The sequence below is a fragment of the Nicotiana sylvestris genome, chromosome 7, assembly GCF_000393655.2.
Source record: "Nicotiana sylvestris chromosome 7, ASM39365v2, whole genome shotgun sequence".
Taxonomy (NCBI): Eukaryota; Viridiplantae; Streptophyta; class Magnoliopsida; order Solanales; family Solanaceae; genus Nicotiana; species Nicotiana sylvestris.
Window position 1 is genome coordinate 128988691 of NC_091063.1, and position 26929 is coordinate 129015619.

A 26929-nucleotide genomic window follows, 5' to 3' on the forward strand; every position below is an offset into this window, starting at 1 on the left:
AAGGCTTATTCTAAAGGAAAAGTCGTGGTTAATTATTGACTTGATTCCGAAAAGAGGTAAGTGTCGTGTTTAACATTGACTTGAGAGAATTAGGACTTGATTGGTCTATTTACTACTTGATTTAAGTGTGGGGATGGCACATATGCAAAGTGACAAATGTATATACGTTGTAATAGGTTAAGCATAACGGGTTGGGATATTTAGTTGTTGTCTTCTATTATTTCATGACTTCATCTATTCCATGCTATTATGTTAATAATGCTTTAGTGGTTACTCGCCCTTACTTATTAAATTCATGCATTTGTTCATTACATGCCTTAATTTCCTCTATGTTTCCATGTACCTCTGCCTTATTATTTAACTGCCTCCACTTGCCTTATGTTTTAGTATGACGTTAGATAGCTATTTTTATCCATTTTATGTTTTTATTTGTTTAATTCCCTTATTGCATTTGATTGTGAAATACACCATAGTTTGATGTAGTTTTGTGCATGCATATTATTATTGATTGGAATCGGGTTGCATGCCGCAACGAATAGTATTTGTGAGCACGTGATTTTTGTTCACACGACAATTACTCCAAAAGAAATCGAAAAATAAAACAAATTATCTTTGTGTATAATTTTGGGAATTTGCGTGGCATTTCTTGATAGTTATTTGTAGTTGATTGTTTATTTTTATTATTTAAAAAATACAAAAAATATGTTGCGATCTTATTCTACTATTAGGAATTAATTAAATCGTATTTGGTTTTTAAATGAATGAAAATCACAAAAATATTATTTTTGGTAATTTTGTCATTTTATTGTTTAATGGTGTGATTTTGTTTAATTAATGTTTGATCTTGTGTGAGTCAATTAAGGTCTTTTTAATATGATTGTAGTTTTACAACTTATTTTAGGATTTTTGGTAGATTAGTATTTAGAAAAGGAATTAGAAGAAGAAAAGAAATGGTTTAAAATTGGACAAATTGGAATCGGACCAGGCCCAAAAAATCAGGCCCAAATCTCACCCCCACCCGATCCAGTCTAGCCGGCCTCGAAGACATGCGAAACGACGTAGTGTAATATTGAAACTGTGTCGTTTCGCCATCAAAGATCACAGCCACTCGATCTGGATCAATTCAATGGCTCTCGTCTCACAACCCTAACCCATCTCAGCCAACCCGACAAAGCACCATCCTCGACCCAGTCCCCACGGAGACCAAAACGACCCCGTTTTATATAAGTAAAGTGATCCAAACCGTTGATCTCATTAGATCTAACGGCTTGGATTCATTCACCCATCACATATATATACTCTCCAACGCAACCCACACCCCCTAAGCTACCCCCCCCCCTCTTTGTCTCTCTCACTGAACCCAGACACCCTTAGAACCCTAGCGCCGCCCCTCCATTCCCCCACCTGAAACCCGGTGGCAACGATGCCGGTGACCACCATCTTAACATCCTAGGACCACTCAACCACCCTGAATCCGAATCCATAAACCGTTTGGCTCGAATCAATCCCTAGATTCTTGAATCTTCATTTGAAGATTTGAACCAAACCTCAACCTACACCAACCGACCCCAAATTCACACCAGTTGCTCCCCTGACCTCCCTCATACCCTAATCAACGGTAGTTCCATTCGAATCTAGGTAGAACCCTTCGAGCCCCAAATCGGCCTGTATGAACCCTAGAACTCTGGGGGTCTGTCCAATTAAAAGAGGAGTTGGGGTCTAATAGACCTCAATCGAGATGTTCTCAGTTGAGAACATTTCGATTGAAGTCTGTTCGACCTCAAAGAAGTCAAGTCCAGTTCGAGTCTGGGTCATCTTTGTTCTTAAGCTTCCAAGGTAATTTTTCCTTTCCTTCTGTTCTGTTAGTGATTCTATTTGTATCTCTTTACGTGTTTAGTTTAGCTTATGTGATTTTTCTATTTTTTTAATTAATTAATTCTGTCTGTCTTCATAAGACCCTTTATTTGATCCTTCTGTTTGTTTGTTAATTGTAACTATTGTGAGTTATGTGTTCAACCTGTTCAGAGTCGTCAAATAGTTAGATCATACAGTTTCCCTGTTATGTCTAAAGTCACTGAAGCCATTTGGTAACCTATTTTGTCTAGCTTGTTTATCGATTGTTTGCTATCTGTTATAGCTCGTATAGTCGATTATATAAATGTCGTTAAGTAAACTCATCTGAAAAACTAGAGAAGCATGAGTTTGCTCATGTCAGTGTAATTACTTGCATGTTTCTCTTGTCTGTGCTAAGACCTGATTGATACTGCCTCATTCCTTAGCTTGCATTATCAACTCCATGTTGATCAAGTTTGGTTTTGAGTTGGTCAGGATTGGTTCCCAATATGACCAACTCATGCCATTTGATTAACACCCCTTCTGTGTTATGATTTGTTTGAGCCTAAGCTGAGAATTGGATATAGTTGTAGTAATCTAATAGTTCAACCTGAAATCAGTGTTTAGTGTAAGTTTATATAGGTTGTAACTTCAGACTTCTAAACTTAGGGTAATACAGTAATAATCAGTGGATTCAGGGGTAATTTGGGGTGTCAAAGTTTGACAAATGGTTTAGTGTTAGTGGGCTGACAGTAGGGTATTAAAGTACTAATTAAACCAATAAAATTATTTAATCAATAGTGAGGTCTGACTGTTTAAAACACTCTTAAGGTCAGAAAGAAAAGGAGATCACATGGGCACCATTTTACAAAGTTTGAGGGAACTGAATAGAAAAAAAGGTTGCCCATACTTAATTGAATAGGAAAATAGGCTGCCCATCCCCCCTGTGATTTAGTAAAGAAAGGAAAGGTCAGTAGTGACACTGACACTAATCTTTTAGTCTTGAGTGGAAAAACAGAGGGAATAACATGGGAGAGAATCAGTTTTTAATTCACTAAGTGCCCTAAGAGTTGAAAATGAAGTCAATTTTTGGGATATAAAAGAAGGGTCTTAAAAATCAGAAAGGGGAAGGAGAACTAGTTTTTTTTTAGGGAGAGCTTCTGGAGAAAAAGAATATACTGCTGGACTGCTTCTCTTCTTTGAATTTGTCTTCCATTCCCCATTGGAAGTTTAGCTCCCATACCCTTTTTTAAAAGACCAGAACATAGTTTTCTTTGGTTTTCAAAGGAGAAACCCTGTCCAGTACTAGAAGTTTGGAGTCTTTTGACTCATTCGAACCCCAGTAGCAAGTCATTCTGTTTGTTTTTATTCATTTGGGGTTTGGCTTGGGAGGTGCTGGATTCATTGTGTTGAACATATTTGGTCAGTTTGGAGTCGTCTCTGCAACTCTATTTGGTTCTCAAAACCATTTTGAAATTTGGTTTGGCTCGCCTCTGTTGCTTGGAATTTCTATCATTAATCTCGATTGATTCAGAGATTTCACTATGTTGCTGAACCTGTCTGTCACTATACTACTGTTGCTTCTACTGATCTTCCTCTTCTTCTCATTTTCCAATTCAGGTACACATTTTGAATCTCACACTGATGTAATAGTAACAATGAGTATGAAATGAAAGACGCGAAGAATTTTTCAATCATTTGGTGCTGTACCTATAGTCTTATAAAGTGTTAGTAGATTTGTGTAATTCTTTAGGTTGTAACTCAATAGGAAAATACAGTAGGTAGTTTCGTACTTAATTGAAACTTAGTTTGCTTAAGTATTGTGATTTACAGTTGTTTAGTTGTACGTATGATATAATTATGTAATTCGTGGAATGCACAAGTAGTTAGTATATCGATAACTAGACTTCATTTTTAGTTATATTTTGTATATATAGGGTAGACTGCTACTAACCTTGCCAAACGCAATATAGCTTTTAATCATTTGAGTTAACTCTGTCAAAATCGGATTCCATTAGGCAGTTTATAGGACAATGTTCGAATCTCATTAGTAGCGTCCTCTAGTAGTTAATTCCATTAACCTAGTTTAAATAAGTTAGTTTAAACTCAACTTGAAGAATGTTTAGCGTGAGTTTAGCATTTTATTAATCTTGTATGCAGTTTTTTTTATCAAATTAAAAGCATGTTCGCTCATGGAATAAGGCATGAAACAATTCCCCGCCTCATAAATAATTAATCCGATAATTAATAAGAGGCCGAAACTGGACAAGCATGTAATTTAATTAGCATGTATTTTCTTTCTTTCATTTTTAGAGACAAACATAATAGAAAATGTAGTCGTTGTAGGTTTATCCTTTCAAAAAATGAGACGAGTCTCGCCAAATAAAAATGCAAATTGCGGGGCCCTCAATAATTGGTCATAATAAAATACTTAGAATTTGGGATGGACTGTTTAGTGAATTTCACTGCCTTCCCCAAAGATAATAACGCGTTAGACTCTTTAGGCGCGACTTAATTAAATTACATTCGTAAATTCGGGTGCGCATTTATGTGACCCAAATTCAAATCTCAACGGAGTCGGAATGTATTAACAACCACGGGTGCATTGATTGTGACGTGGTTCGAGATGCATTTTCACGACGTTGCAATTCTATAAAAATGATAATAATAAAAGCGGTTTAAACTTAATGAAAGCACATAAGTAATAACATGTATTAAATCAGATATCTAGCCATTATAACAATTTAAGCGACCGTGCTAGAACCACGGGATTCGAGGGTGCCTAACACCTTCCCTCGGGTCAACAGAATTCCTTACTTAGAATTTCTGGTTCGCAGACTTCATTTGGAAAGTCGAATATTTTCCTCGATTTGGGATTCAAGATAAACCGGTGACTTGGGACACCAAAAGCCAAACCTTTCCCAAGTGGCGACTCTGAATTAAATAAATAATCCCATTTCGAATATTGTCACTTGAATTGGAAAAACTCCCTCGCGCATTTTACCCTTCGGGGGGGGGGGCGCGCAAAAAGGAGGTGTGACAGCTCTGGCGACTCTGCTGGGGAACCAACCCAGAACCTCTGGTTCAGGGTTCAAGAATTCGAGCTTAGAATAATTGTTATATTTGGCTTTATTATCTGATCTTTATTACATGTTTTGGCATAAATTGCTAAATGTTGTCTTTTACCGCTTTGATATTATCTGAACTGTATATAAACTGTGCCAAAACCTTTCTCTTCTTACCTCCGGGGAGGAGCTTGCTGATCAAGACTCCCTATTCTGTTAGTGTCATACCCTGAAATAAGAAGAGGCCGGACAAGTTACAAAGCCGGACGATCTCGCAGGTCCCCGGTACGTAGCCCCCTCCTCGACTCGAATTGTCCGCTCGGGTACACGGTCTAGAACAAAATACCCAGGTTATAAACCTAGTATAACAAAACCCCATGCCGGATCCCTAGTAGGAACGCTTATTTGCAACATGTTGCATTTGACATAGGGGACTCAACACAGGGGTTGGGTCCGTCTAGGACAGGCAACCTGAAATGAAAAGACCATCCTGCTGCATCCCGTTTGTTTTGCGCATTTATTTGCTTCAGTTCTGCATGCTGACCAGTTTCTAAAAAAAATTCAAAAAAAAGGGAAAAGAAAAATAGCAGCGTAGGGAGATAATTACTTATTTTGGAAAAATAAAACCAATGTCCAAGTAGTGTCTTTAGTTTGATTTATAAAAAAATATATTTTAATCACTTTCAAAATCCAAAAAAAAGTATTTGTTTAAAAAAAAAGAAGGGAAAATTCAAAATTCAAAAAAATATTTTTTCTTTTGCAATACCTCTTTCATTAAATTCAGACTAATAGTCCAAATACTTCCTTAAAAGATTTTTCGAAATTTCAAAAAAAAGAGTAAAAAAAAAAGAGTTTTAAATTCAAAGAAAAAATATTTCTTTAGTCTTCATCTCTTTTCCAAAAAAAATAAAAAAAATCTTTTTCCTTAAAAGATTGTAATAAAAAAAAGGTTTAGTTTATTTCCTTGTTCCTGATCGGCCGAACTACGTCGGTCTGATTCTCACCGAATGTGAGATACGTAGGCAAACTTCATCGGTTCCGACCCCAATTTTCAAAAAATCCAAAAATATTTTCCTTTAGTTCCTTCTTTATAAATCTTTCCTTAGAAAATGCAAATAATAATAATAATAATAATAATAATAATAATAATAATAATAATAATAATAATAATAATAATAATATAGGTTAGACTTTAAACTCAAAAAAAAATAGTTTCCTTCTTTCTGAAGTCTTTCATACGAAAAAATGAAATAAGAAATAAAAATCAGCAACAAAAATCCAAAAATACTCTTTTCTTTTTTAGAAGTCTTTCTTTTGTAAATGTCCATAAAAAAAATTTGAAAAATTGAATTCCAAAAATATTTTCGTTTTTCTTTAAAAGTGCTTTTGTAAATAAATAAAAACTCAGAAATTCCAAATCATTTTCTTAAAAGTCCCTCTTTCAAAAATTTAAGAGGCAACATCCTAAATCAAAAAAAATATATATTCTTTCTTCCTTAGAAAAAGGTGAAACAAATGAAAAATCAACCAAACACATTTTCTTTTCTTTTTTAAAAAAAATCCCAAAGTTCAAGTAAAAAGAAAATAAATTTTTAGAAGTCTTTAAAAAAAATCAAATAAAAAAAATATATATTTTTTCTTTCTTCTTTAAAAGCATTTCTTTCAAAAATTCCAAAAAAAAGGGGGGGTTAGTTTATTTACTCCATTTTTGATTTTTGAACTACGCAATGATCTGATTCACGCGACATCGTGATACGTAGGCAATCCTCATCGGATCCGGTCACATTTTAACTGTAAATAATGAAAATAATAATATAAAAAATAAAAAATAAATAAATAAATAAATAAAATATATGATAAATAAAGGGAAATCTAAAGAGAAGCCGGAATGACGCATGTCATCGTTGCAAACATGTAGAAATTCACTTAACTGTATAGGTGCATCACGCCCCAACGTGAGATTACCTGTCTGTTATTTGTTTCAAACTAACCGTTTGCTTGCTGCTAAGCTCAGGTTTTTAGAAAAGGTGGTTTGGTTTGGTGGAGGTCTGGCCTCACATTCATACTTTACGAGGTCGAAAAGAAGTGTTCAGTTGCCCGTCACCAAGTCGAGAGGGAGTATTCACACTTACTTCACGAGATCAAAGGGAAGTATAGTGATGTCTTCAGAAATTCCTTTGCCGACAATTCCTGTCTCTGAGGAGAGTTCAATCTCGACAATACCAACTTCCGAGTCAGCAACTGCTAAAGAAAACAGAATCTTGCGGCTTCGCATGTTGGAAATGTTGGATGACTGGAACAACGGAAAAGAGCCGCCAAGTGTAATCTCTGGATTCCCCGAGTTGTTCTCTAGGACAAGTGGGATTTCCAACGTCCCCATAAGTTATCCAACTACCCCATATGGTTACCCGGCCATTTCATCCCACTCCGCTGGATCACCCTCCGATTCTTACCCCCGGATGTCAACGACGGATGTAGCTACAAACATATTCATCGCACCGCCCTGTCCAATCGTGGCACAACCCACTACACACAGGCCCAATTTTGACTCTTCCTCATTCACATTCCAAGCACCATCTTTCTCACTGGAACCAACTCGGTTTACCACCAGCACTCACCCTCAACAGCCTCAACACGAGTTTACGCCGGGGCAAGACCAAAATCTCAAAGCTTTTGAACAAGATGAGATGGCAAAAAGAATGAGGAGCCTCGAGTAGAGTTTGAAAAACATGCAAGGTTTAAGCGGGCAGAAGAGTGTTTCCTATATTGATCTGTGCATGTTCCCTCACATGCACCTACCCGTGGGTTTCAAAACACCAAAGTTTGAGATATATGATGGGCATGGCAAACCCATTGCTCACCTCAAGAAGTATTGCAACCAATTGCGTGGAGTCGGCGGCAAAGAAGAATTGTTGATGGCATACTTCGGAGAAAGCTTGGTAGGAATAGCCTCAGAATGGTATATGGATCAAGACATATCTCGATGGCATATATGGGATGATCTCGCCAGAGATTTTTAAGACAATTTCAGTATAATATTGACATCGCACCGGACAGAAATTCTTTGTCAAACTTGAAGAAGAAACCCTCGGAAAGCTTCAGAGAATATGCTATTAAATGGCGCGAGCAAGTATCAAGGGTAAAACCTCCCATGGACGAGATAGAAATGGTCACTACTTTCCTCCAGGCTCAAGAATCAGATTACTTCCAAAACATGATGTCGGCCATGGGAAAGCCTTTCGCGGAAGCGATTAAGATCGGGGAAATGGTCGAGAATGGTTTGGAAACGGGTAGAATCTTGAGTCAGGCAGCCATAAGGGCAACCTCCCAAGCCGTCCAAAGCGGGTCCGGAGGAATGGCAAGAGGGAAGAAAAAGGAAGAAACGTCTATGGCGGCATCAGAAGCAAGAGAATACCGTAATCTCAGGCCCCATTTTCCAGAAAAACCCCCACAACATTACTACCCCCACCAAAATGTGACCTATGCTCCTCAACCCTACATGGTCATGAATACTCAGCCTTATGTCCAGCCACCGCAACAAGCCAATCGGAGCCAAGCTCCACCTCCCAGAAATCAGCCTCCTCGCCAAAACTACTATAATCCTCGACCTTCCTAGAATAACTTCCGTCCTCGGGAACCACCCAGGAGACCCAACTATACACCAATCGGTGAACCCTACTCCACCCTGTTCCCTAAGCTTGTCCAGATGAATTTGCTGCAGCCCATACCCCCAAACGGGCAAAACCCGGAATCACCATCATATCAGCGGGGTGTCAAGTGTGCATACCATTCAGGGGTAGAATGGCACGATACAAACAACTATTGGACATTGAAACAAGCGGTAGAGAACTTGTTAGAGCAAGGGAAAATTGTGTTGAAAGATGAGGATGTCCCAAATGTGACCAATAATCCGCTGCCCGCTCACAACAACGGGCCAATAATCGGGATGATTGGTGAAGACAAAGAATTTGATCCGGCGCTTAAGGCCATAATTGCTATTGTTAATGCAGAAAGGAAGCCCAAGGCAACCCCGAAGCAAGAGAAAGGGGAAAAGAAGAGTAAAATCACCGAGACTGAACCGGAAAAGAAAATTGATGTATCCAAGCAGGCCTATGTGGTATGGGGGACGATCAAACCACCTCGGTTGAATGAGCCAGTGGTTATTGGATGCATACCACAGAAGCCAAAGTACAGTAAAGAGGAAGATGATGAGGTGTTCACGGTTGAAGAGAGTGAGGGAATACGTGAGGCAATGAGGAAAATGTTATGCGAAACACACATGGTCCATCCAGGAGAGGGCACTAGCACCGCTGAGGTATCATACATGGGACCAAGCTCCAAGCTTCAAAACGGGAAGGCTACGCCATTCCCGATCAAGCGGGAGTCCTAGTAGACCTGTCCTGCCACTTTTTCTGCATCGCGAGCTATCCCAGGGTGTAACTCAGATGCTTTCTTTAGTTTCCTGTTTTTAATTCCCTAAATGTCGACCTTGTTATCTTCCTAATTCCAAGAAATGAAATCATATTTCATCGTTCACTTTCTTTATTTTTTCAGAGTTTTGCTATGTTTTTTTTTAGTTCTCTTCAATTCTAATAATGCAGCTTTAAATAACATGACATGCTTGCGGACTTCAGGCCCAGATCCCAAGAACTCTGTCAGACTTCGAAATAATGAATCAAAAATTGAAATATAGATAAGTTAAGAAAATTAAAAGAAAATAATAGGAACAACTGAAGAAAATTGGTTCATGGTTTGGAAAATGTCCGTCACTGAAGCAGAGTTTGAGGACAGTGAGTGGGTCTAGACTCGTATGGAACGTTGACCTTAATGACTGCAGTTTGTCACGAGCAATTGTACCAACAAAGAATGGTCCGCGCCTATAAAATTTGAAGTAGGGCAACTGGTGTTAAGGCGTATTCTTCCTCATCACCAGGAAGCAAAAGGAAAGTTTGCTCATAATCGGAAGGGTCCATACATCATTGGAGAATATTGCCAAGAGGAGCATTGTATCTGGGTAACATCGAAAGAAATGACCCCGACACAGCTATGAATGCAGATGTAGTACTATGTCTAAATCGCTCCGGCGATGTCTTTGCACAGTTGAGATGACGGAGGCTTTCATTCCCGCTATCCAAACACTATCAATCCTTCGCAAACCCTTTGAGCCGATTACCTTTCTTTGATTACCCCCTTTGGAACCCGGAAGTACAAAAGGAAAAAGAAAAGAAAGAAAATAAAAAGAAAAAAGAAAAGAAAAAGAAAAGGAGAAGAAAAGAAAAGAAAAGAAAAACAAAACGGAAACAAAAACAAAACAAAAGTTATTGCCTGAACTACGTCTGACTTGATTCCGAAAGGATACGTAGGCAGCCTCTCTCTGGGGTTCAGTCATACCAAAAATAAAATCCAAGAAGTTCCCCAAAAGTAAAACTGGGGCAGAAGTTATAATGGTTCGGCCATGAGACCGCCGAAAAGGTTCCAAAGTTGTAGTTCCGCCCAAAATCATTTTACCCCAAAGACCTTGTCCAAGTCCTTCTGATCAATTGGCAAAGACAGGAAAGTGGAAAACGTCATTGTTGGAATCTGATAGAAGTCAAATTGAGAGAAATAAAATGAGAGAGTCTTATCGGTGAAAACCTTCGGGCACCATGAGGCGACGAGAGTAGAGAAATAAAAAATGAGAGAGGTCGATTAGCGAAAACCCGCAAAGGGCGTTGTCGGCCGAAAAGAGGATACTTCATCACTAAAAGTCCTGGCAAGGTTCTCTGGTTTAGAAACATAGGTTCATGAGAAGCTGGAGTATGGTGCGGATCGGGCATCCAGTCCAAGAAGTATGTCATGTCAGTTTGAAGCCAGCATGCACCCCAGATAAGTCCTTCTTTTCCCTCGAAAGGGACGCTTCTCTTTAAACTTATATGCTTGCCTTGTGCATAGTTTTCCTTGAATCCCTTTCGGTTTAACTCTAATTCCGTAACAATTACAAAGAAAAGGTGGCAGGACCAGTTTCACAGGGCCCCACCTGGCAAGAGTCAAAGAAAATACACAGCCTTAGTGGTGCATCAGTCCGATCCCGACTGACCATGGTGGTTGATTGCTTCCAAAGTAAAGACGTTCGAAAGGAAAGAAAATCAAAGACAAAGTTCCTAAGGGCAGAATAAAGCAAAGGACAGAGCCCACACGGGCGATTCATCATGTAATCCTAAGGCTAAACCCGGTCAGTATGAAAGAGATTCAACCTCAAGGCCAACAAGCAGCACAGTTCTCAATGGAAATGGGGACGGGATCAAGCAATGGAGATGATCAAGGCCACAAAACCAACCACCGTTTCAACTAATAAATTGTTCTTTGTTGAAAACATGTCTTACTCAAAGCAACTGTGCAAGAAGCAGGTGTAGCCCAAAAAGAAATGAAATGCGCGAGCGTTGAAACAGCTTTGCAGCAGGAAAAGGAAGTTTCCCAGAATTCTTTCATGCATTTTGATAAATAAAAGGAAATATAAAAGGAAAACCAAAGAAAAGAAAGAAGACAAGAAATAAAAATGAAAATCCCAAAAGAAAAACAAATCATGGTAGCATAGGACCTCATTCCTCAACTATCCCGGTATAAACCGCGGATCTCCCTGGCATAACCCAAGGAGCTTTTTCTGTCTAAATATCCCGGCCAAAAACCGAGAATCTCCCGGCCAAACAACCGCGGAGCTTTTTCTGTCAAAATCCCGGCCAAAAACCGTGGACTTTTCCCGGCATGACCCGTGGACCTTTTCCGGCATAACCCGATGATTTTTTCCGGCATAACCCGTGGACCTTTTCTGGCATAACCCGATGATCTTTCCGGCATAACCCGATGATTTCCCCGGCATAACCCGTTGACCTTTTTCGGCATAACCCGATGATTTTTCCCGGCATAACCCGTGGACCTTTTCCGGCATAACCCGATGATTTTTTCTGGCATAACCCGATGACTTTCCCGGCATAACCCGAGGACTCTTTCCCTTTTTTCGGCATTAACCCGTGGACCTCCCTGGCATAACCCGGGGCCCCTTTTTCTTTCCACCCCGGCATAACCCGAGGACCTCTTTTTCTTCACGGCATAACCCGTGAACCTCCCTGGCATAACCCAGGAGCCCTTTTTCCTTTTCTCCCGACATAACCCGGTCAGTTTTCCGGCATAACCTGGCAATCCTCCTAATTTAGGGCTCCAATCCCTGAGTTGAGCGACTTTCTTTTAGCCGACATTAAGGCTCCAATCCCTAAGTTGAGCGTTTTTCTTTAGCCGACATTAGGGCTTCAATCCCTGAGTTGAGCAATTTTCTTTTAGCCGACAATAGGGCTCCAATCCCTGAGTTGAGCGTTTTTCCTTTAAGCCGACATTAAGGCTCTAATCCCTGAGTTGAGCATTGTCCTTCAGCCAGCATTAGGGCTCCAATCCCTGAGTTGAGCAATTTTCCTTTAGCCGACATTAGGGCTCCAATCCCTGAGTTGAGCGTTTTTCCTTTAGCCAACATTAGGGCTCCAATCCCTGAGTTGAGCATTTTTCCTTTAGCCAGCATTAGGGCTCCAATACCTGAGTTGAGCACTTTTTCCTTTAGCCAACATTAGGGCTCCAATCCCTGAGTTGAGCGTTTTTTCTGTTAGCCAACATTAGGGCTCCAATCCCTGATTTGAGCGTTTTTTCTGTTAGCCAGCATTAGGGATTCAATCCCTGAGTTGAGCTTCTTCCTGTTAAGCCAGCATTAGGGCTCCAATCCCTGAGTTGAGCGAATTTTTATTTAACCAGCATTAGGGCTCCAATCCCTGAGTTGAGCAATTTCCATTTAGCCAGCATTAGGGCTTCAATCCTTGAGTTGAGCATTTTTCCCTTTAGCTGACATTAGGGCTCCAATCCCTGAGTTGAGCAACTTTCCTTTAGCCAACATTAGGGCTCCAATCCCTGAGTTGAGCGATTTGCTTTTAGCCGACATTAGGGCTCCAATCCCTGAGTTGAGCAATTTTCTTTAGCCAGCATTAGGGCTCCAATCCCTGAGTTGAGCAACTTTCCTTTAGCCGACATTAGGGCTCCAATCCCTGAGTTGAGCAATTTTTCTTTAGCCAGCATTAGGGCTCCAATCCCTGAGTTGCGCATTTTTACCTTTTGCGACATTAGGGCTCCAATCCCTGAGTTGTGCCTTTTAGACTAGAGGTTTCCAATCCCCTCATCAATCCTATAGATTTTCATGGCAATTAACTCACGAAATTTTCCTAGTGAAACTGGGGCAGAAAATTTCGTTCGTTTGTTTTGTTGTCTCAGCAGGTCTGACCTCAAGGCGCGTGGATCGAGATGACCTACAGTTTGAGTCTCAATCCGGAATAAAGAAAAGAACAAAAAGAAGACGTTCCCAAATACTGGAACAAACAAAGTGCGGATCGCTCAAAATCTGATTGAAGTCCCAAACTCCGCCCAATCCCGTTTCACTCAAGGCTGCAGAAATAAACAAGCGCCTACAACTTGCGAGCATCAAGATTCGGATCGAAGTCTACAAGCAGAATCAGCTAGAGACCCAAGATCAAATTGCGAAAGAATTATAGATAGGAATCTTGTAACTAGCGGTTGACAGGCATAAGTAATTAGTTCAGTTACAATTTTCTTTGGTTGTAATAAGGAGGTCGATAAAGCAGTAGTGGCAACAGCAACAGCAGTAACAGCAAGCATTGCAATCCCATGGTAGTCCCAGCTACCAAAATTTCCCGAACTACATTGACCTGATTCCTGTTTAGCCCAGGATATGTAGGAAATCTTTGAAGCAAAGATTCAGTCAAATCTTTCAAAATGTGCTTCACACGGAGTAGTCCAACGGGCAAAAATCTCTCATATCCGCTCACTTTATCTTTGCATGAAAACCTTGCATGTTTTCAGGCAAAGAGGGGCAGCTATGAGCACGTGATTTTTGTTCACACGACAATTACTCCAAAAGAAATCGAAAAATAAAACAAATTGTCTTTGTGTATAATTTTGGGAATTTGCGTGGCATTTCTTGATAGTTATTTGTAGTTGATTGTTTATTTTTATTATTTAAAAAATACAAAAAAATATGTTGCGATCTTATTCTACGATTAGGAATTAATTAAATCGTATTTGGTTTTTAAATGAATGAAAATCACAAATATATTATTTTTGGTAATTTTGTCATTTTATTGTTTAATAGTGTGATTTTGTTTAATTAATGTTTGATCTTGTGTGAGTCAATTAAGGTCTTTTTAATATGATTGTAGTTTTACAACTTATTTTAGGATTTTTGGTAGATTAGTATTTAGAAAAGGAATTAGAAGAAGAAAAGAAATGGTTTAAAATTGGACAAATTGGAATCGGACCAGGCCCAAAATATCAGGCCCAAATCTCACCCCCCACCCGGTCTAGTCTAGCCGGCCTCGAAGACATGTGAAATGACATAGTGTAATATTGAAACTGCGTCGTTTCGCCATCAAAGATCACAGCCACTCGATCTAGATCAATCCAACGGCTCTCGTCTCACAACCCTAACCCATCTCAACCAACCCGACCCAGCACCATCCTCGACCCAGTCCCTACGGAGACCAAAATGACCCCATTTTATATAAGTAAAGTGATCCAAACCGTTGATCTCATTAGATCTAACGGCTTGGATTCATTCACCCATCACATATATATACTCTTCAATGCACCCCATACCCCCTAAGCTACCCCCCTCTCTTCGTCTCTCTCACTGAACCTAGACACCCTTAGAACCCTAGCGCCGCCCCTCCATTCCCCCACCTGAAACTCGGTGGCAACGATGCTGGTGACCACTATATTAACATCCTAGGACCACTCAACCACCCAGAATCCGAATCCACAAACCGTTTGGCTCGAATCAACCCTATATTCTCGAATCTTCATTTGAAGATTCGAATCAAACCTCAACCTACACCAACCGACCCCAAATTCATACCAGTTGCTCTCCTGACCTCCCTCATACCCTAATCAACGGTGGTTCCATTCGAATCTAGGTAGAACCCTTCAAGCCCCAAATCGGCCTGCATGAACCCTATAACTCAAAAGCATGGGGGTCTATCCAATTAAAAGAGGAGTTGGGGTCTAACAGACCTCAATCGAGGTGTTCTCAGTTGAGAACATTTCGATTGAAATCCGTTCGACCTCAAAGAAGTCAAGTCTAGTTCGAGTCTGGGTCATCTTTGTTCTTAAGCTTCCAAGGTAATTTTTCCTTTCCTTCTGTTCTGTTAGTGATTCTATTTGTATCTCTTTACGTGTTTAGTTTAGCTTATGTGATTTTTCTATTTTTTTAATTAATTAATTCTGTCTGTCTTCATAAGACCCTTTATTTGATCCTTCTGTTTGTTTGTTAATTGTACCTATTGTGAGTTATGTGTTCAACCTATTCAGAGTCGTCGAATAGTTAGTTCATATAGTTTCCCTGTTATGTCTAAAGTCACTGAAGCCATTTGGTAACCTATTTTGTCTAGCTTGTTTATCGATTGTTTGCTATCTGTTATAGCTCGTATAGTTGATTATATAAATGTCGTTAACTAAAATCATCTAAAAAACTAGAGAAGCATGAGTTTGCTCATGTCAGTGTAATTACTTGCATATTTCTCTTGTCTGTGCTAAGACCTGATTGATACTGCCTTATTCTTTAGCTTGCATTATCAACTCCCTGTTGATCAAGTTTGGTTTTGAATTGGTCGGGATTGGTTCCCAATATGACCAACTCATGCCATTTGATTAACACCCCTTCTGTGTTATGATTTGTTTGAGCCTAAGCTGAGAATTGGATATAGCTGTAGTAATCTAATAGTTCAACCTGAAATCAGTGTTTAGTGTAAGTTTATATAGGTTGTAACTTCAAACTTCTAAACTTAGGGTAATACAGTAATAATCAGTGGATTCAGGGGTAATTTGGGGTGTCAAAGTTTGACAAATGGTTTAGTGTTAGTGGGCTGACAGTAGGGTATTAAAGTACTAATTAAACCAATAAAATTGTTTAATCAATAGTGAGGTCTGACTGTTTAAAACACTCTTAAGGTCAGAAAGAAAAGGAGATCACATGGGCACTATTTTACAAAGTTTGAGGGAACTGAATAGAAAAAAAGGCTGCCCATACTTAATTGAATAGGAAAATAGGCTGCCCATCCCCCCTGTGATTTAGTAAAGAAAGGAAAGGTCAGTAGTGACACTGACACTAATCTTTTAGTCTTGAGTGGAAAAACAGAGGGAATAACATGGGAGAGAATCCGTTTTTAATTCACTAAGTGCCCTAAGAGTTGGAAATGAAGTCAGTTTTTGGGATATAAAAGAAGGGTCTTAAAAATCAGAAAGGGGAAGGAGAACTAGTTTTTTTTAGGGAGAGCTTATGGAAAAAAAGAATATACTGTTGGACTGATTCTCTTCTTTGAATTTGTCTTCCATTCCCCATTGGAAGTTTAGCTCCCATACCCCTTTTTTAAGAGACCAGAACATAGATTTCTTTGGTTTTCAAAGGAGAAACCCTGTCCAGTACTAGAAGTTTGGAGTCTTTTGACTCATTCGAACCCCAGTATCAAGTCATTTTGTTTGTTCTGATTCATTTGGGGTTTGGCTTGGGAGGTGCTGGATTCATTGTGTTGAACATATTTGGTCAGTTTGGAGTCGTCTCTGCAACTCTATTTGGTTCTCAAAACCATTCTGAAATTTGGTTTGGCTCGCCTCTGTTGCTTGGAATTTCTATCATTAATCTCGATTGATTCAGAGATTTCACTGTGTTGTTGAACCTGTCTGCCACTATACTACTGCTGCTTCTACTGATCTTCCTCTTCTTCTCATTTTCCAATTCAGGTACACATTTTGAATCTCACACTGATGTAATAGTAACAATGAGTATGAAATGAAAGACGCGAAGAATTTTTCAATCATTTGGTGATGTACCTATAGTCTTATAAAGTGTTAGTAGATTTGTGTAATTCTTTAGGTTGTAACTCAATAGGAAAATACTGTAGGTAGTTTCGTACTTAATTGAAACTTAGTTTGTTTAAGTATTGTGATTTACAGTTGTTTAGTTGTTTAGTTGTACGTATGATATAATTATGTAATTTGTGGAATGCACGAGTAGTTAGTATATCGATAACTAGACTTCATATTGTGATTTACAGTTGTTTAGTTGTTTAGTTGTACGTATGATATAATTATGTAATTTGTGGAATGCACGAGTAGTTAGTATATCGATAACTAGACTTCATTTTTAGTTATATTTTGTATGGATAGGGTAGACTGCTACTAACCTTGCCAAACGCAATATAGCTTTTAATCATTTGAGTTAACTCTGTCAAAATCGGATTCCATTAGGCAGTTTATAGGACAATGTTCGAATCTCATTAGTAGCGTCCTCTAGTAGTTAATTCCATTAACCTAGTTTAAATAAGTTAGTTTAAACTCAACTTGAAGAATGTTTAGCGTGAGTTTAGCATTTTATTAATCTTGTATGCAGTTTTCTTTATCAAATTAAAAGCATGTTCGCTCATGGAATAAGGCATGAAACAATTCCCCGCCTCATAAATAATTAATCTGATAATTAATAAGAGGCCGGAACTGGCCAAGCATGTAATTTAATTAGCATGTAGTTTCTTTCTTTCATTTTTAGAGACAAACATAATAGAAAATGTAGTCGCTGTAGGTTTATCCTTTCAAAAAATGAGACTAGCCTTGCCAAATAAAAATGCAAATTGCGGGGCCCTCAATAATTGGTCATAATAAAATACTTAGAATTTGGGATGGACTGTTTAGTGAATTTCACTGCCTTCCCCAAAGATAATAACGCGTTAGACTCTTTAGGCGCGACTTAATTAAATTACATTCTTAAATTCGGGTGCGCATTTATGTGACCCAAATTCAAATCTCAACGGAGTCGGAATGTATTAACAACCACGGGTGCATTAATTGTGACGTGGTTCGAGATGCATTTTCACGACGTTGCAATTCTATAAAAAATAATAATAATAAAAGCGGTTTAAACTTAATAAAAGCACATACGTTATAACATGTATTAAATCAGATATTTAGCCATTATAACAATTTAAGCGACTGTGCTAGAACCACGGGATTCGAGGGTGCCTAACACCTTCCCTTGGGTCAACATAATTCCTTACTTAGAATTTCTGGTTCGCAGACTTCATTTGGAAAGTCGAATATTTTCCTCGATTGGGGATTCAAGATAAACCGGTGACTTGGGACACCAAAAGCCAAATCTTTCCCAAGTGGCGACTCTGAATTAAATAAATAATCTCATTTCGAATATTGTCACTTGAATTGGAAAAACTCCCTCGCGCATTTTACCCTTCGGGGTGGGCGCGCAAAAAGGAGGTGTGACAGTATTATTGACTGGGATCGGGTTGCATGCCACAATGAATATTGGCATTATTATTATTTGGGATCGAGCTGCACGCCGCAACGGATATTGGTATTATTGTATAGGATCGAGTTATACGCTGTAAAAGATATTGGTATTATTGTTTAGGATCGGGTTGCTTGCCGCAATGGTATATATATATATATATATATATATATATATATATTTGGGTATCGGGTTGTGTGGCGCAACAGAAAAGATATGTTAAGACTGTTTTTAGCTGTTGTTTCAATATTCGGATTGTTACTGAGAAATTGAGCATAGATGTTATACGGGGCCCTCTGTTGTGTATTTATTGTTCTGGTTTATATGTCAAATGTTGTTTCCTCTATTTCTGTTGTTTTTACTATACTTGTACAAGTTTATAGTGGGTGCCTTGTTATAGCCTCGTCGGTACTTCGTCGAGGTTAGACTCGGTATTTACAAAGGACATGGGGTCGGTTGTACTCATACTATACTTCTACACTTCTTGTGCAGATTCTGGTGTTGGTCCCAAAAGCGGTTAGTGGAGGCTCGCGCATACTATCTTTTCCTGAAGTTCCCTTCTTATTTCTTTTGTATTATTTATCTAATTCAGACAGTTGTATTTTCATTTCAAACCTTGATTGTAGTAATTTGTTTTAGTAGCTCACGTACTTGTGATACTTGATTTCGGGATTAGACTAGACTCGTATTCGGAGTTTATTCTTTATATATTGATGTTTTTAGCTTTACCTTCTTATGAATTTGTTTTATTTAAAAGAGTTTCAAATGAATAGTTGTATACTAATGTTGGTTTGCCTAGCAAATGGACGTTAGCTGCCATCACGATCCTGAGATTGGAATTTTGGGTCGTGGCTGAAGCAAATTCCCATTAGAACACAAGCAACCGTATCACTCTCTCCCCCATCTCTCTGAATCTTTGTGTGTAAGATATTGCGAAGGAAAAACTTGAATTAATAAAAGAGCGTGTTATTCTATTTGGCTGATATCCTAAATATTGTCTTGGTGATTTACTGCACTTTTCATCTTAACTTTGATACTATTGTCACAGTTCATACTAGCTTGCATAGGGTTTTGGATCATTTTTGATTCACGTGCATTTAACCCCTTTCTCTTTATCCACACTATTGTTAAAACATACAAGCAATTATTCTGGTAAACAGACATGGCTTACACTTTTGCTGAAATTACTCTGCTCAACTTCTTTTTATTGGAGAAATAAGAGAGAGACAATAGAGAAGATCAGAAAAAAATGAAAAGGAGAGAGACAAAGGAGAAGGAGCGTTTGTTTATTGGAAAAATATTAAAAAATGAAAAAATTGTGCAAATAACACGTGTTAGCGTGTGTATATACCGCCAAAACAAACTCTGGTAATAGCTTTTTAGGAGGGTTTTAATATCACTTCAACCGAAGTTTTGGGATAAATTTAGGGCACAATTTATGTATTATGCATTTTATAAATGGTGTAATTATGAATCTTTCCCATTTAAATAGGAGTGAACGATGCAAATAATCTGGGAAAGGTTCATTCGGGGACATCCAATAAAACTATAAAGAGAAAAGTTGGAGAGATAACGTAAAGTGATGAAGTGAAGAATTGCAATTCGTAGATGTAGATTTTTCAAAGAGCAATGTGATTCTAAAAAGTGGTTCCGGTTTGACATTATATGCCTTTTCCTATTCAAATTGATCTATCTTGAGAGAGGGATTAGCAAATTACAGAATTTCCTTTTACTGACTTGTAGCCCGCAAGTTGTGGGGTCACAACTAAAATGAAAGGGCCACCTTAAGCTACCTTTGAAATATTGGCAAAACAGTAATTTAGTCGGTACTGGACATAGTGTAATTTCCTCAAAAGACATTGAAATATTGCGTGTTTGTCGTGTTAAAATAGCATGGGCTAGCCAGTTTTCGGACTGGTCATTCAAAAATAGCCAGTGTTTGCAAAGTCATCGAATAGCCACTATTTTGCTGCAACAGGAACTGGTCCAGTATAATATACTGGTGATCGGTGCACCTATGTATGAACTTCCAGCATATTATACTGGAATTCCAACCCGCGAAAAGTTCCAACATAATATACTGGAGATTGGAGCACTTGTATATGAACTTCCAGTATATTATACTGGACCGGTATATTATACTGGAACTCCAGTATATTATGCTGGAGTTCCAGTATACTTATGCTGGAACTCCATTATAATATGTTGGAGTTCCAGTATACTTATGCTGGAACTCCATTATAATATGCTGGAGTTTCAGTATACTTATGCTGGAACTCCAGTATATTATGCTGGAGTATTATGCTGGTATCCCGCACTACAGTCCAAATCAATATAAATATACATGTGCACGGCATCACCCTTCGTGCTTTATCACTCTTCCTCACCCAAACAGTAGAAACAACAATATCCCGACAAGGGAATCAATCAATAGAAACAATAACATCCCAGCAAGGGAATCAACGATAGAAACAATAACATCCCAGTAAGGGAGTCAACAATAGAAACAATAACGTCCCGGCAAGGGAATCATCAATAGAAACGGTAACATCCCGGCAAGGGAGTCAACAATAGAAATAATAACGTCCCAGCAAGGGAGTCACCAATACATAATAAGGGTCACGGAAAAACCAAGAAGTACGATAACCTCAACAAAACAACAAGACATAATAAGCACGTGATAGCTACACCGGTAACCATAATAATTGGACATGTAACATATTTGCACGAAATCATAGAGGAACTTACAATCAAGGAGTATCAAAACAATAAGGAAGGCAATCACTTCAATTACGGCAATTAAGGGTCAATGTAACACGTAGAATTAGAGGAAAGCTAATAATATCATATGGAGCATATAGAGGAAATTTAAGAAATTAGGAAAACCAATTATAACGGGTTACTTTCCACATAATAAACATAAGGACCTAAGAACCCTAGAGCAAATTTCCCGCAGATAAGTCTGAGCACACACTCGTCACCTCGTATGCATGGACTACAATTAGTATAGAAGACTCAAATCCTAAGGGGAAGTCCCCCAGACAAGGTTAGGCAAGATACTTACCTCAATCCGGCCAATTCAATGCTCAATTTAGCTTTTCCTTTACCAATTTATCTACGCTCGACTCTATTTAGCCAAAAACGACTTAAATACATCTAACAATGCAAGAGAAAATAATTTCAATTAACAAAACTATGATTCTTATACAATTTGCAAAAAGTCAACTCCCTGAGCCCGCACCTCGGAACCCGATAAAATTTACAAAAATCGAACACCCATTCCGCTACGAGTTCACCCATACAAAAATTATCTAATTCCAATACCATTTGGTCATTCAAATCATCATTTTATATTTTTGAAAGATTTCACAATTTTTCCCAAATTTTCCTTTAGATTCTCATGAATTTGATGTTAAATTTAAGATATAATCACAAAATATAGTTGGAAATTGATTAGAGACACTTACCCAAAATTTGGAGAAGTTTAGGTCTTTGGAAAATCGCCCATGGAGTTTTAGGGTTTGAGAAAATTAAAAAATGGGTGAAAATCTCGTCAAAAATCTCACTTATTACGAACAAAGTAGGGCTGGTAGAAGTGGCATTTGCGAACTGGGCATCGTAAATGCGATGAAAAAGTTCGCATTTGCGAACACACCAGAAACTAACAATTTTTTCCGACGTGAAAATGAGCATAACTTCCTCATACGATGTCCAAATTCGATGATTCTTTTTCTTATGGCTCCGTAATTTCGATACAGATCTAATGGTTCAAACAAAACTGAATTTGGATCTCATTTTCTCAACGTGGTATTAGTTTTGCTTGAAGAAACGATGATAAAGCATCCAAAAACAAGCACAACATAGCCTAAACCTATCTGAAACTCACCCAAGCCCTCAGGGATCCAAACCAAACATACACGCAAGTCTAAATATATCATACGGACTTGTTAATGCAATCAAATCATCAAAATAACATCAAAAACTATGAATTTAACCTCAAAACTCATGATTATCTAACTTTTCAACCGGACGTCCAAATCACGTCAAATCAATTTCGATTCTCACCAAATTTCACAGATAGGACTTAAATATCATAACAAGCTTGTACCGGACTCCGAAACTAAAATACGATCCCGATACCAACGAGTTCAAACATTAATTCATTTCTTTATTTTCTTTAAAGACCAGCACAATAATTTTCTTCAAAAATTGTTTTCTAAGGCTAGGGACCTCAGAATTCAATTCCGGGCATACACCCAAGTCTCATATTTTACCGCGTACCTTCCGGATCGTTGGAACACAAATCCGGGTCCGTTTACCAAAAATATTGACCAAAGTCAACTAAAAACCAAATTTAACTCTAGAAATTACTATATTTTTCATATTTTCACATAAAAGCTTTCTGGTTTCACGCCCGGACTACGCACGCAAGTCGATACACATAATATGAAGCTGCTCATGACCTCAAACTGTCGAACCGGACGCAATTGCTCAAAACGACCAGTTGGGTCGTTACAATTTCGGAATCAAATTGTATCTCGTCTCGAATTTTTACGTTCGTCATGGTCAAGTACCCAAAATTGTTCGGCCAGATTCGGTACGGATCCCATACCCACACCCATACTAGTGTCGTGTCGACAAGAATGCGGCACCTAAACTGCCATGTCGGAGCAACTTAGCTGTTCAATATTGTAGATGACTAAGATATACATTTTAAGCAATGCACTAGGCATAATCAATAACCTTATCTGTTAGACATTGACAAATTCAGCAAATCAGTTTAGGAATTGGAAATAAAAAACTTTTGTGATGTAATAACATTTAATTCTGAAAAGATTGCATACCTGACTCTGCTATTTGTTGGAACTTCAGCTCAATCTTTGACAATTGGTCATACGTTATTTTCATCAATTCACTTCTATATGAATGCAAGTATTCAAGTTTCTATCCTTTGGATTTGGATTTGAAATTGTCAAAATTAACTTCTGTTACAATTTGTATCACCATGAACAAAAATGTGATCTTGAAAAAAAGAATTTCTCAACTATACAAGTTCAATTGTTGGGATCAGTATCTACACACGATTTTCTTCTCTTTCGAATAACATAGTATCCAATCCCTCCCAAAACAAGTAACACAACAACTCCATCAACCACTCCTACCACAATTGGAATCCATTTTTTCCAATGAGAATGTTCACCATGATCTTGATCAGTTCCTTTTGGTACCTTAACCATATAACTTAATCTTCCATCCCTTTCAATTTGTTTAACTCCTCTCACTAGTCCATACGAATAGCATTGTCCGGATTTTGTCGGATCGTCCTCAGAATCATCGACTGAAAAATGTAATGCTGCAACACATGTACAATTATTCAAGCACAAATTTGCACATACTTCTTTGCTAACATTGACCTTATAAGGATTGCTTCTTAATACACTCGTAACGCCTTGTAACTCTAGCATTTGGGACTCATTTCTGCCGCATAATCCCTCAGTTACATTCTCAGCACAATCAGAAAGCAAACCATCTCCTCTTTTTATTAGCCTTATGCAAGAACACTCTTCTGAAAATGTACAAATACCATAAGGTCTACATGCCAAAGGAAGATCACAAGTTGTGTTTAGTGCTTGATATGAAGCTTCAAACTTTCCTTTCTCAGCTGAGTAATAGTAAAATCCCAAGTTCCCTGTGTTATTCCCCAATGCTAAAAATCTTACAGGCTCTGGCTTGTCCGATTTTATCCGTCCAATTCTATGGTTTTCGTTGTTGAATATCTCCAACGCGTTTGAAGTTAATTCGACGTATGTAATATTTAGGTCATTCAATTCCAAAGGTGTATATTCCCAGTACGAGTACTTCGATTTTCCAGAGTACAAGTATAATGCAATCTTGTCATACTGAATTTCAAATGAATATGACAAACTAGAATTGCTAGGGAAAGAAGTTAACCGAGTTCTTGAGCTAAGTCTCTGGCCCCAAAGCATAATATTTGTTGGGAAATTGAAACTTTGCCATTTTATCATGTTCAATGCATCAACTAAAACCAAATTACCTGACCCAAGTAAATGTAGCCTCTGCAGCAGAATCAAATATCAGACAACCAAATATTAGCATTCACTATTTAGTTTCACAATGGCAACTCACACTTTGGCTCTTTTGTTGTTTTACCTCAAAAGACATACTTCCTTGGTTTCAATTTATATACTGGTGTTTGACTAGTCACCGAGTTGAAAAAACAAAAAAAGAAAGATTTTTTAGCACATACCAAAAGTACCTATAGAACTTTTCTTATGACTATAAGAGCATGTCAGAAAGAGTACGACCAAAAGCTTAAGTTAAAAGAGTTTCCAAATATAGAAATATTTCATTTTTTCTCAAACGTATTAAAGAAAGGGTGTCATATAAAATGGAACAGAGGGAGTAATAACTAAGTGATTTAAAACTCTACACGTTTGGTTTTTTGCCTCAAAGTTGCAGAAGCAATGTTATTTTGAATAAGAAAAGGCAATTGTTTGTTGCATACACAATTTAGTCAAAATCCATACAATACTTGTATGTGTTTTGGACTAAAAGCCAAAAAGAGGAAAACTTCAAATTCCTCTAGAAGATATTCATAATTACCTTCACACCTTGTCCAGAAGTTCCAGCTTTCCATCCAACTTTATCATCTTGACCTTTCAATTGTAAATCTCCATATTGAGTGAGCTGAAGTGCACATTTGTCTATTGTGTAAAACTGTGATAAATGACCAGAACTCCAAACCTTCACATCTCCCAAAAAAACATCAAGTGAACATGTGTATTTCTCATTAATGGCTTCAACACTGATTGCAGCTCTAAAATTTGGTGTCATTTGGTTGTCAGTTTCCATTAAAAAAGCCCTGCCTATGAAGCCTTTGCTATATGTTGTTGGTATAGCAAGACTTACTTGATAACCAATGTGAACATTGGAAGTGCAATAACCATGAGCTAACCAGTAAATGAAAAAAACAAGCACATAGATTTTCATGTGTGGAATATATGTCACTATATGTTTTTCACATCAGGTATTGTTGTTAGGTTTCTTTGTTTGGAAAGTATAAACAAGATGAAAGTGGAAAAAAGTTTTGGCATGGTTATAATATCATAGAATTAGTAGTGTACCCCCTCTCCTTCAGAAAGTGGCTTAACTTTCAAGTGCAAATCCTTTAAAAATATATTTCTCCATTTTTTTATGTCTTAAACATGTTATGACATTTCTGTAAGTTATATGAGGATATCGTTAAGGGCAAACTAAGAAGTTTAAAATTAAAGAATTTTTAAATATTAAAATATGTCATTCTTTTTGAAACTAATTAAAAAAAAAATAGTCCAACACTCATAATTTATGAAAGAAAGCTCTTTTAAAATCCTCCACTGTACAAATAAAGACTTCTTAAAGTACATGTTACTGTACTAAGACCAGAGTTGATGTTAGAAAATTGTAGAAGTTAAATTAGCTGTCAAAAAGGTTAATCCTTATTTTACCCTCCCTCCGATTTAAATTAAATGAGGTACTTTTTTTTTTAATATTTTTCAAAATAAATGACATATTTCTAAATTTAGAAATAATTCAACTTTAAATTCTATATTTTACCCATTTTTACATTTAATGAGAAATTTTTATAACCACACAAATATCATGACCCCACAAATATTCACGTCTTTTTTTTTTCATTCTTAAATTTGGTGCCTAGTCAAACTATCTCATAACTTGAAATGGATAGAGTTGGTAAATGATTAAGCAGTGAATGTTTGTACTAAAATGAGACACCATTCAGGATATCTGGGGCCTGGGCAGGTAGTAATGGATTGTGAAAGGGACCCATAATTGCCCTCCTTGTTTTCTTGGATTACTTTTTGGTTTGTGCCTTTTGGCATGCCACCCTTTTGAGTTTTTTTGTTTTTTTGGAGTGAGATAAAGGTCTGTGGATGCCACATGGGGTCAATTGTGAATTATATTTTCATGCCCACAATCTTTGCTGACGATTTTGTGGCGTGATACTGACATAAATCTCCGAAAATTGAAAAAAATAAAAGAGAGGAAATTTTCAAGAAAAGGAATTAGAAAATCCACTTTGCAATACTTAGATGAATATTTATATTATAGGAATCACACTTAAAGTATAAGTTAAAAGAGTGGTCAAACTGTCACTTTTGGAATCAGTCTTCACTAAAATTCTCAGTTCTTATTTTTCCTATGGGCCACTTCATCTCAAGAAAAGTTCAAAAAGAAAAAACTAATTCACTAGAGCGAGGGGAAAACCTTTACAAAGTTTGTTTCACTTTGTATACATTAACAACAAAATAAAATCAAGTCAAACGAATAAGGACAGAGGAATAAATTCGTATTCACCAACTTTCATATCATATGGTATTTGCCTCGGAAACTTCTCGGTTATTAAAAAAAAAAGTGTGCTAATCTCGATAATGTTGACAATTTACAGATAGGACGATGAAGTTGGCTCATCTTTTTCTCATTTGTTGAGCTGGGCAGAAGTTTTCATGTTGTCATTAAGGAATTTCATCGGGGTTTGCATTCAATTTGGTGGCTTGAGGTCAAAAAGAACTTTATATGGTGCATTCTAATTTGTGTGTATGGTCGATCTTGATTTTCAAGTGGTTCAGAATTGATTTTG

At 37.7% G+C, this 26929-nt stretch overlaps 1 protein-coding gene across 1 annotated transcript; it reads right to left on the reverse strand.

Moving 5' to 3' along the window:
* Positions 1-23132: 23132 nt before the first annotated feature.
* LOC104228799 (G-type lectin S-receptor-like serine/threonine-protein kinase SD2-5) lies at positions 23133-25402 on the reverse strand. The gene is made up of 2 exons (XM_009781341.2): positions 24895-25402; positions 23133-24347 (listed from the first exon to the last, which is right to left on the reverse strand). The coding sequence occupies exons 1-2, from the start codon at positions 25279-25281 to the stop codon at positions 23325-23327; spliced, it is 1410 nt and encodes a 469-aa protein (XP_009779643.1). The 5' UTR covers positions 25282-25402; the 3' UTR covers positions 23133-23324.
* Between the last annotated feature and the right edge of the window lie 1527 nt (positions 25403-26929).